This window comes from Hakea prostrata, chromosome 5 (genome assembly GCF_041222555.1).
Source record: "Hakea prostrata isolate BN-2017 chromosome 5, UWA_Hpros_2, whole genome shotgun sequence".
Taxonomy (NCBI): domain Eukaryota; kingdom Viridiplantae; phylum Streptophyta; class Magnoliopsida; order Proteales; family Proteaceae; genus Hakea; species Hakea prostrata.
The window spans coordinates 17,686,430-17,698,659 of NC_142604.1; the positions used below are offsets into that span (position 1 = coordinate 17,686,430).

Below are 12,230 nucleotides of genomic sequence, written 5' to 3' on the forward strand. Positions count from 1 at the left end.
ATAGCAGCGTCAGAGGCACTATCCAAATAATGTCAGTAGTAGGGAGGAATCTCCACCCAAATAGAATAAAAGTGCAGCTCCAATGTCCATACATAAGCTCTTGCAAGAAGGCAAGTAGTAGGTAAGAGTATGGATAGGTAAAAGGCAATATTGGTTCCTGCAGACGAAGTAGGTAGGTAAAAAGCAATATAGATTACTACGGACCAAGTAGGTAGGTAAAAGGTTGTATGGTTACTACTGACTAAGTAGGTAAGTAAAAGGCATTATGAGTTACCGCCGACCAAGTAGGTAGGTAAAAGAACAATATGAGTTACTGTGGACCAAGTAGTTAGATAAAGGCACTTTGCATTACTACCTACCAAATAGTTTGGTAAAGGACAATATGGGTTACTATGGACTAAGTAGGTAAATAAAAGGTAGTATGGGTTATTGCAAACTAGCTAGGCAAGTGAAGGGACAATATGGGTTATTGTGGACCAAGTATGTAAATAATAGGTAGTATGAATTTATTTAAACCAAGTAAGTAGGTAAAAGGAGAGTATCTATTACTGTGGACCAAGTAGGTAGGTAAAAGGCAATATGGATTACTATCAAGTCCGTAGGTAAAGATAATATGGGTTACTATGGACCAAGTAGGTAGATAATAAGTAGTATGTATTTATTTATACCATGTAAGTAGGTAAAAGGAGAGTATGGATTATTGTGGACCAAGTAGGTAGGTAAAAGACAGTATGGATTACTACCAAGTTAGTTGGTACAAATAATATGGGTTACTACAGACCAAGTAGGTAGATAAAGAGGCAGTATGGTTACTGTGAACCAAATAGGTAGATATTGTTGTAGAATACCATCTTAGTTTAAAGTTTTTCCACAAATAATATTCTTCAAAAAGTCTTGAGTAGATGTAGAAAAAGTCTCCATAAATGATATTCTTCAAAATGTCTGGAGTAGATATGAAAAAAAATCTTCAATCTCCCCCTCATGTGTAGCATTACACATGAAAAAAATACAACAACAACAACAACAACTACAATAAGCCTCATCCCAACTAAATGGGGTTGGCTATATGGATTCTTGCCTTCCAATCAATTATGTTTGAGGCCATGCTAGATACAAGGCCTTAGCTATGCATATCCTTTTTTACCACTTCTCTTAAGGTTATTTTAGGTCTACCCCTAGCTCTTCTAGTTCATTCAATTTGGATTATATCACTTCTTTTGTACGGGGGCATTTATAGGTCTCCGTTGAACATGGTCATGCCACCTCAAACGACTTTCCCAAAGCTTATCACTTATAGTAGAGTAGCAACTCCCAAACCAACTCTAATATGATTATTCCTTATCTTATCCTTCCTAGTTTTGCCACTCATCCATCTTAGCATCCTCATTTATGCTACACTGAGTTTATCTATATGATTTTTTTTAACAACCCAACACTCTGCATTGTATATCATTGCTGGTCGAACAGTGGTCCTATAGAATTTTCCTTTAAGTTTTAATAGAATACGTCGATCACACAAGACCCCGGACGCACTTCTCCACTTCATCCACCCTATTTTAATTCTTTAGAAAACATCATCCTTTATATCACCTCTTTTATTTATGATTGAACCTAGGTACCTAAAAGAATCACTCTGAGGAATCTTCTTATCGTCAAGTTTCACCACCTCATTGTATGTCCGATCATAACTAAAGTTACAAACTAGATATTATGCCTTCGTTCTACTTAATTTAAAGCCTCTTGATTCCAAAGCTACTCTCTATGATTCTAACTTGGTATTAATCCCCTCTTGAGTCTCATCTATCAACACAATATCATCAGCAAAAAGCATACACCAAGGGACCTCTTCTTTAATGTCGTTGGTTGATTCATCCGTTACAAGTGTAAATAAATATGGGCTTAAAGTTGATCCTTGATGTAGCCCAATTGTAATTGGGAATTGATTACTTTGTCCCCTCATTGTTCTTACACTTGTCACTGAACCATCATACATATCCTTAACTATGTCTACATATTTACTTGCAACACTTCTTTTCTTTAGTACTTACAAATTAATGCTCTAGGAACTCTATCATAAGCTTTTTCTAGGTTTATAAATATTAGATGAAGGTCTTTCATACACTCTCTATACCTTTCCATAAGTCTCCTAATTAGGTAAATAGCCTCCATTGTAGATCTTCCCGGCATAAAACCAAACTGATTCTCCGTAATTGTGGTTAAGTATCTTAAACGGGTTTCAATTACTCTCTCCCATAATTTTATAGTATGGCTCATCTGTTTAATACCCCCATAGTTATTACAACTTTGAATATTTCCTTTATTTTTATAAATTGGAACCACAATGCTTTTCCTCCATTCATCAAGCATTTTTCCTTGTGCTCATAATCTTATGAAACAACTTAGTCAAGCAAACTAGCCTACGGGTTCCTAAGGTCTTCCATACTTCTTTTGAGATTTCATCCGGACCTTGTGTCTTGCCTAATTTCATCTTCTTTAGTATTTCTTTTACTTCAAACATCAAAATTCTTTGCATATATGTTTGAAAATTGGTGCCTTGGTGAATGGTGTAATCATCCGAATCACATGTGCTTAAAACATGCTCGTTTAGTAAACTAGAAAAGTATATTTCCCATCTTTTTTTAATGTCCCCATCACATACTAGTATTTTACCATCTCCATTTTTAATACATTTAACATGGTTAAGATTTCTACTCTTCTTGTCCCTTATTTTAGCTATGTTATAAAAATAGATTTTCCCCCTTCCTTTGTGCCCAACTTATTGTTTAACTCTTCATACTTCTTCTCCCTTGTTTTTTCCACAATTTTCTTAGCTTCATTTCTAACCAACCTATACCTTTGAAGATCCTCAACATCCTTGGTTCTTTGCCATGTCTTAAAACTAGCTTTCTTATTCCTAATGGCAGCTTGAACCCTCACTATCCCACCACCAAGTCTCTCAATAAGAATGGAGTTTTCCTTTTGATTCACCTAGGACATCTTTAGCCACCTTCTTGATAGACATAGCCATCTCATTCCACATCGCATTAGTGTCTCCCTCAAAATCCCACTTTCCTTGTTTGACTACTTTGTTAGCAAAGGAATTCAAGCACTCTCCTTGTTTGACTACTTTGATACACTTGCTTTTCATTTATATGACTTAAAGGTTCTATATTACATGTTGTATAACCTTGCATTCCTAAATCCTGCAACATTTCGGTTTCACCCAATAGGTAGACTTAGAAATCATACATAGGGTTGTTTTCTGACAAACCTATTACACCTAGTTCATCCATCTTTCTCTTCCAGTTTTCGGTGTCCCATTCCCTAGATTGGGATATCTCTCTCATGTTGAGGATGGGACATACAGATAGGGTGTTATTGACTACCAAACAGCTGGGTTCACACCATGTCATGAGATGTGTATGTTGCACATTCGGAGGAGAGGCTAACACACATGCAGTGGTATGTGGCTCATGAAATGGATCCAAATGAGGAACTCATCATGAAATTAAGGCTTATGAAATGAAGTGCAGATCTCAGCAATTATTTTATTGCTACTTTAGTTTGTGGTTGACATCATCTTGTTTTCCATGGGACATTGGGTGTATTAAACATTTAAAGTATGTTAGATTACAATCTTTGTATTTGTCAGTAACTGATTATATGTCTCTAAAATAGTAGGATATGAGTTATATTTTTTTTCATTGATTTTTTTACAGAAAATAGCTCACTGATTGTGTCCTATCCAACCCAACCCCGTAACTTAGAATGGCCAGCCTGTTTTGGATGGTAAAACAGGGGGAGGGGGAGTTTAGAACCCTTTTAAAGGTGTATGCCAAAAATCAGCTCAAAAAACAATCAAAATAGAGCCAGAACCAGGAGTCAAAATCTCCATGGAAATATTCCTGGTTGTGGTGCATCTCAGCCAGATATTAGTTTCTGGCTGGCTGAAACTGGCCTCAGATCCGAGATCTTGAACTTGGTTATCAGACCACGATAGTTTGGAGAATCACATGTAAATCTAGACTCGGTCAACAACAGCTTCAGCCTCATTGCTCACATGGAACATGTGAGAGTTTCATCTACTAGTGTCTATTTCTTGGCTTTCCACAACATAAAATTCCATCCTACAAATGTGCAATTAGCTGTAGTTGATCTGATCGTAGGAGATCAGCCCGCTATGATTTGAAGCATCCATAGAACAAAGTTACGGTGAAACTTGTGAAATTTCCACCGAAATTTCCCATTTTGGGAACCTTGAAACAAAAAACTAGGGGATCAGAAAAAAATCTCAAGTTTCGACCAAAACCGTCGAAATTTTGTCAAAACTTGTCGAAACCTCGAAACCTGGTTCAACCCAGCTAGACCAGCTGGTTCATGGGAAAAAAAAATCCTAAAATTTTGTGGAAACATGGAAAATTTCGTGGAAACCTGGAAAATTTTTTGGAAACTCGGAAAATTTCGTGGTAACTTGGGACTTTTTCCTGCAAGTTTCGTAGCTTTCCCATATTTTCAATGTTTTTGTTTTTTTCATGTTTTCCCAAATACCCCCTCCATCAAGACTTCCCTATCCAAATTGTGTATTCCCTCAGACTAGTTATCTTAGGATCACCATGAAAATCACCAACAATCAGTTGTAAGCTTTAATTTAGTATCCGTGGGAATATCTAGAGGTTCAGATCCTAATTGTCCTCTGAAAAAAGATTGATTACATAGTTTCACTGTGAAAGCTAAATTCCTTTCCTTGACTAGGCCACTTCAGACCCCAGAAATATTTCTTCCCAAATTTCTAGTCTGAAAATTCCTCAAGACTCATCTCCTGTAATGACAGTATTATCCATAGATATGCTAACAAATATTCTTCCTGCATCAAATTGCTGGAAAAACATAGAATAGAATGGTCACTACAATGCATCATTACAAACTCCAAAACAACTTCAGTAAACCAACCAAACCAAGCTCGGTTGACTGCTTTGGTCCACACAAAGACTTCTTGAGCTTTCACAGCATCCCATACTCTCCTTGAGCAACAAACCATAAAGTTGTCCCATACAAATCTCGTCTTCAAGTCTTCATGCAAAAGAGCAATTTTGGCTTCCAACTAATCTCGGGGCTTGATGAATAGCAGCAAGAGGAATCAATATAAAAACATAAATAGGCTTAACCAATAGAGAAGAAGTATCTAATAAATACCATACACTTGGGCATAGCCCTTAGATACAAGACATGTCTTCAACTGAGAGAAAGAACTAGCAGGAGTCACCTTCACCAAAAAAAAAAAACCATTGACAACTAATAGATGATTTACTAGAGGAAAATGGAACAAGATCCCATGTCTGGTTTTCCTCTGATGTCGACAGTACCTCAACCATAGCAAGAGAGCCAACTAGAACCATACACTGTTTTGGTAATGGACATAGAAATCGGGTGATTCTCAATATTAATCATGTAGGAAAGTCGGAGGATTAACCAGACTAGGACAGAAAGTTGAATAGGATGCTGGTTGGACACCTTTATGAAGAGCAATATGCTCATCAAGGTCAGAAAAAAGGAGGATTACCTCGGTAGGATCTCTCAACGAAGAAGAGGATGCATTTTTTTTTTTTTTTTTTTTTTTTTTGGGGGGGGGGGTGTTAGGAGGGGAAGGGAGGGGCAGGAACCTTCTGAAGATGATGGTGATACAGAACTAACTAGGTGGAAGATATGCCTGTGACTGTACAGCCAATGATCCTCAAATCCTAAGCTTTGTCATGAGAACAGTATTCATCCTTGCAGACAAAAGGGGACCATCCCCGGACAGACACTTCCAAAAGGTAAGACATAAAAACCAGCCTTTGCTGTGAAGCCTATATCATAACTTTCCTTTCGAAGAAATTCTATGTTCAAGGATGTGTGAAGTTGATATCATCTTCACACATCCTTGCACATAGAATTTCTTCAAGAAACGTATGATTTAGGACTTCACAGAAAGGATGGTTTTTGTCTTTTTTTTTTGGGGGTCTGTCCGATTGGGGGGTCCCCTTTGGACTGGCAGTAGGATTACTGTTTTCAGTCAAAGCTTAGGATTTAGGTTTATAGGCGTCTCCACCAGTGTCAGGGCACATCCTACGTGTTAGCTGTATCACCATCATTTCCTTTGTAACTCAATGTGTGCCCTTGTACGGGCTTCATTCTACCAAGATTAGTGGTACCAGTAATGTGGCATAATTTGTTGACAGATTCCACACTAGAAGTTCAAGTATCTTACACAGTTCCAAATTTAATATAATTTCAGAGATGCAGCTTTGAGTGATGCTGAGCAGCAGATTAAGAGCATTCAACAAAAACTTGATTCTGTTCATACACATTACCAGGCACAGAGAGAAGCATGGGAAAGTAACCTTCAGAATTTGGAAGAATCTTGGCGATGTGAGTTAACTTTACTAGAGCAAATTGTATTTCTTTCTTTGTTTTGCTCCTCCATTAATCGTTATGAGTATGATCATCATAATGCATTTATAATTTTTACGGCCTGCCTCATCATTATATGTTACAACTATTGAAATATTTAGTTTGACCAAGATTGTTTATTTTGCAGTGAAATGTCAGGCGTTAGAGAATCAAGCCAATTCTACTAGTTGGGAAGATCTACAGAATGAATTAGAGGGTCTTAAGCTACATTATCAGAAATTGAAGGTAGCACACATTTCTTTCTTACTTTAGTTTCCATATATATTAAGAATCTACTTCTTTTGTTGCATTATTACTGAACAACATTCACAACTTGTAGGAAGAACATGCTTCATTTCGTGATATTGCTGATAGAATGATAGAAGAGAAGGACAAGGAGATCTCTAGACTCTTAAATGATAATAAGATTCTTCAACGATCCATAGGGTCGAGGCCATCAGTATGTTCTCATATTTTTGTAAATATTTATATTTCTCAATGTATGTACTTTGGCTGATGATGCAGTGACATATTTCAGGTTGATCATAACGGAAACCACTACTCGGGGGGTAGTTTCTTTAATATCTACTTCTTGTTTAAATTACTAAACATTCTCAGTTATTTTAGGGAATTTATCTTGTGACTGACATTTTCTTTTCTTGATGGATCTCTTTAGCTTTTCAAAAGCAGGATACTCAAGTTTCAAACACTTCTGCAGCAGAACAGCAGATTCTGGTCAGTATTTTCTTCTATTTGATTACATTTTCTCTAAACTATCTAGAATGACTAGGTGATAAATTTTAGTATAGGTGCTGATAGAATTTAATGGGAAATACCAATCATGCTTGGAGGCTTATTAAGTTGGCAAATCCTGGTTATAAATCTGCTGGTGTGTTGATCTGATTTCTCACTCCAACAGTTCACAAACAGATCAGTACTTGTACCTCCTTCAGAAGTTAAACAGTGACCATTGCACAAATAGTTTGTTGACTATTCAGTATGTACCAGTTCCTGTTCTCCAGACAGTCCAAGGTTAGGACCAGCCAACTGACACTTTTCTGGTTGGTAATTCCATGACTAGATCGGAGGTCTAAAATGATCCATCAAAAGATGAGTTCGCTGACACATTTTTTATTACCTGGATTCCTTTCTTCCTCAAATGCCGACAAAATCTTGGGTACTTTCTTCTTCAAATAGAAACTACTGTAATTGGCAAACACAACACACATATATACGTGCATCATAAATGCTGATTCGTTTCCTTGAGGCTTAACCAGTTGCTTTCCAGGGATACAATCAGTTGGTGGTTCTTAATTTTAGTTCAGGGATTGAAGTGTTTGATTTCCAATATATAGATTCAAAAGAAAGTGAAAAGCAATAAATGTTGTGAATGAATGATACCCAGTTGAACTTTCCAATGTAGCTAAAAGGAAAAGAGTATCAGAAATTTCTGAACCAGTGATTTGTATGTTTGGTTCACCTAGCAGCGAAATGTGCACCTTGTGCGCCTAGGAAACCTTTGCCTGCATTCATAGACACTTTATACATATGGTGAAATGACTAAATTAGTAATAATATGTTTTACCTGAGAAACTAACCAGTGGTTAAAATTCAAAAATACTTTTAAAATTGCAGATTCTGGCACGACAGCAGGCTCAGAGAGAAGAGGAGTTAGCACAGTCACAGAGGCACATCTTAGCACTTCAGGTAATTCCTTTCCATACATAAGCAGGGGTGGTTCCATTGTGCACTTTCTCATGGCAAATTTATTTTAGGAGGAAATTGAGGAACTTGAACGGGAAAATCGTCTGCACGGTCAACAGGTACAAAAACACATCAATTTGTCTTTTATGCCTCCCCGTATATTAATTTTACATGTATTATATCTGTCTGCCTGGATTTCAAAAATGGGTGTTGTATCATGTCTGATACTCTTAACCATATTTTGAGAAGTCGGTTTTGAACCCAACTTGATCAGCCTAAATGCTAAGTTGGATATTACTGATTTAGTGCACCTTTTTTTTTTTTTTTGGTTGAAATTGAAGCGGGTGGAAGCTTACAATTGTAGTAATAGTAAAATTCTTAAATTTGCTTAAGATATAATGAGATATCTAAGATATTAACTCAAATGCTATCTCATCTGGGCACCCAGAAAAGGAAATGTTACAGAGGGTTCTTGATCTATGCTCTTGCCTCTGATCTATTTGACCTGCACAAAACCGTTTCTATGCCCTTCTAAGCAATGTCTAAACTATTGACTAAGACGAGAGGAGAAAAGCCGATACATCTTGGTATTGCAAACCATTGACACAATGCATGCTGATATGTCTCTATATTCTTAGAGATCCATAGTGTATCTTTTATATCCCGTTGTATCGGCCGATACAGTGTGTTATGCTACATCGTATTGCAATACAGTCAATACAGTGATGCTGCCATCTTTAATAAAAAAAACTATTTAGAAGTTTAAAAATATTATATTACAGACATGAGACATGTATCTGCTAATACACGTCAACGTATATGTTGACACATTGAGAAATTTAAAAAACTTTGAAAAACTCCAGATTTGACGATACATGCCCGCTCATATCAACATGTATTGACATGTTTTAACATGCATGAGCCTGTATCATTATGTATTGACATATATCAATGTGTATCACCTTGTATTTACCATAATTTAAAATCCTGGTTTTTTGGTTTTGTTTCTGATAAAACTCGACAGATGGAAAACCATTTCACTTGGTGCCAAAAATTCAAATTTTTATTCTTTTTTGCTCATTTCTCTTAAAATTTATTAAAGCTTCAAACTTGGGCTGAATTAAACTTTTCATTCACTTTGTTAACTCACTTTTGGCTCAAATTTGACTAATGAGGTAGATAATATCGTATTTGTATGAGATACTCTTATCATATTGATCCACTATTTTCTCACCACATGGTTGGTCATGGAGCATTAAACTTTACTATACACTATGATGTGGGAAACTTATCGAATTTGTAAAGCATTTAATTAGTGGGCAATATATTGTGTCTAGGTTTGCACTCAATGCTCTGGCCGTCAGATGAAACAAAAGCTAAAGTTGGCATTAGTTGTACTAATAATGTAACTAAAGAAGCAAATCTTGCTTGCTATTAATTACAAGAACAATTAAAAGGAAATATATTGAAACTTAAGTGTTCTTAGTTGAAAACTTGTTGGCAGGTGCTTTTTTATAGATGTGATAATAAAAAAAAGAAAAAAAAAAAAAAAGAAGCCTCATTAAAGGCAAACAGAACATAGAAACATAAGAAGAGTCCGCATATAGCTTTGAACCTTCTCAACACTCTTCATGGCATTGGAAACTATGATATACATAATAAAACTTCATCTTTGATGACTGACTTTAGTTTGCCCTTGTCTTAGATATATAATATTGTTCACTTAAGCATTTACATATGTTTGAGTGACTATTAATTGACTGCATTAGTTGTTTTTTTTTAATCTAAATTTAACCATTTTCATGCAATTTGCACTCATCGATATTTATTCGTGATACGAAACGGAATGTCTCTTAAAATCACCTAGCCGATACACAATACTATAAACATTGCTTGTAAGGCTGTAACAAATGAATTGGCTTGGGGACCATCTTCATGAATAACAGTGTGGTGTGATTTTCTTGGGAGAAATTAGAGTTGTTCAACCTATGAATAGGTATCTAAAACTGGTCTACAAATAATTCAGTTTATTGCTGATGGGAAAAAAGCGGAGAATTTTGGGCTCCTTTAATATGGTTTGTTGGGATGGGGATGGTCAGCACAGAGAGTGATGTCTAGATGTTGGGAAAAACAGATTTAGGTGGCTCTTAGATTTGTCCAATCAAATTTACTTGAAGTTCATGAAAGAACAAATATGGATGGATTATTTTTATTTTGTGCTGCTATTTAGTGGAAATTTTTTTCATTGGCTTCTCAATTATACTGCCTTTTTCCTTGCTGCTTAATTTCGGACCCTTGGAAATTTTGGATACAGGAAGCCATGTTAAAGGCTGAGCTGAGGAATATGGAAAGAATGCAGAAGAGAGAAGGGGTGGATATGACATATTTGAAAAATGTTATTTTGAAACTTCTTGAAACAGGTACCTTAATTAGGTGCAGCTAGGGCAATTACATAACTGGAGATCTTTTTTTGCCCACATCCTTGATTAATTTCAGTTTCTTAAGAAAAAAATATTAAAAAAAATTTAATTCCATCATGGTACTAAGGGAACAGTGCACTGAAATAAATTCTTTGAACAGGTGAAGTGGACGCCTTACTACCTGTGATAGGGATGCTACTTCAGTTTAGCCCTGAAGAGGTAAGTGTAGATTTCTCATATAGTTATGTCAACATGGTTGGTTTGTGTTGAAGGCAAGTTTTTTGCACCACGTGTTCTTTTTCGGAAATTAAATGAATTCCATTTTAGGGCTACAAGCAAATCACGGTCATAGACGTCTACAAACTAGTGCAACCTGACAAACTTGAAAGACACATGCAATGATTGATTGAACTTGAGATTTTATTATTATTAATTTTATGAACTGTACTTCCTCTTTCTTTTTTTTTTGGGCTTGGGGGGGGGGAGAACCCAAGATCTCTTGGATGGTAGGCTTTTAAGCTCCACACACTACCAACTGCAGTAAGCAGTTGTTCTCTGCTTTCCTTCTCGACCCCAACTGAACTTCTCCTTTGGATGATTGAAATGTGAATTTTGGAATGGAGCACTTAATAAAGAATGACAACCATTCTTGTTAAGCTGTGCGTCAGTGACTCAGCGGGCCTGGTCGTGGCCTGCTAATCTTTTTCATATGATACAGCAAACTCTTTTACTTCTAGGCGATTAAATGGTTATTGGGTGGAGACTTCTTTTAGTACCAATGAACAATGCACTACATTAGATGGCTTTCTCATTGCCTACCTTTTATTTGCATAGTCCTATATCCTATTCTCCTTTTAATTTTTAAAGAAGTTGGTTCAACTCTGGGTTTACCATGAGCCAGTGCATTGATAGTACTGACTATTGGCAAAATCCTTCCCACTTATGCATGTAATTGCTCCTGCAGGTCCAGAAGTGCCAACAAGCATCTCGCACTCGCTCTTCAACTGATGTTCCACCAAGCCCTGCAAGTGATGCTTCAGCATCTGGTCTCTCCCTTTTCTCAAGATTCTCATTGTCTTAACACTGTTGGTGGCAACTTCTGTTTTTTTGAGTTAACTAGGACCAATGCCATTCAAGATACCGGCATGTCACTGCTTATGTGATGCAAGGAGCTCGACTGTGCTTGAGTTGAATTGTCTAGAGAAAAACCTGACGGCTGCATTCGCATTCCAGTGAGGAATGCTATGTTTTTGTAACATTGAGCCAGAGGTAACACAGATTCAATATTGTAAAGAACAGATTAACAGAATTAGATATTGTATTTCTTCACTCCCCCACCCCATCTCCCTCCTTTTTTCACCCCTATTTTTTTGTCTATCAAATGTTAATATGCTTCTATTTTTCATATTCACCTCTATGAAAATTCTTTTGCAATAACAGTCATTGCTTAATATTGTGTAGACCAGACTTATCAAAGCAAGCATGTCTTGTACATGGTGAGTTCCGCTCAGATGTACAACTAAAATTGATCCATGTACCTACTAATTTTACCCAAAAAAAGAAAAGAAAAGAAAGATTACTGCAACTACTGAGAAGATTGTGTTTTTCTTGGTAAAATAAAAAGAGAATCAATGTAAAGGAGACAAGGGAGGAATAGAGAAGGATTTGAAAATAGCT

General features: G+C 36.4%; 1 protein-coding gene across 2 annotated transcripts in view; it reads left to right on the plus strand.

The window, feature by feature from the left end:
- Positions 1-12,230, plus strand: part of ATGRIP (Golgi-localized GRIP domain-containing protein) — a 49,552-nt gene extending 37,322 nt beyond the window's left edge. For both annotated transcript variants that reach the window (XM_089155863.1, XM_089155861.1), the window contains exons 13-22: positions 6,275-6,408; positions 6,578-6,675; positions 6,770-6,889; positions 6,968-6,998; positions 7,106-7,164; positions 8,065-8,136; positions 8,205-8,252; positions 10,448-10,553; positions 10,714-10,772; positions 11,518-12,230. In XM_089155863.1, the coding sequence (XP_089011989.1) occupies positions 6,275-6,408; positions 6,578-6,675; positions 6,770-6,889; positions 6,968-6,998; positions 7,106-7,164; positions 8,065-8,136; positions 8,205-8,252; positions 10,448-10,553; positions 10,714-10,772; positions 11,518-11,634 (844 nt within the window). In that variant the 3' untranslated portion in view covers positions 11,635-12,230. The remainder of the gene's footprint in view (positions 1-6,274; positions 6,409-6,577; positions 6,676-6,769; positions 6,890-6,967; positions 6,999-7,105; positions 7,165-8,064; positions 8,137-8,204; positions 8,253-10,447; positions 10,554-10,713; positions 10,773-11,517) is intronic.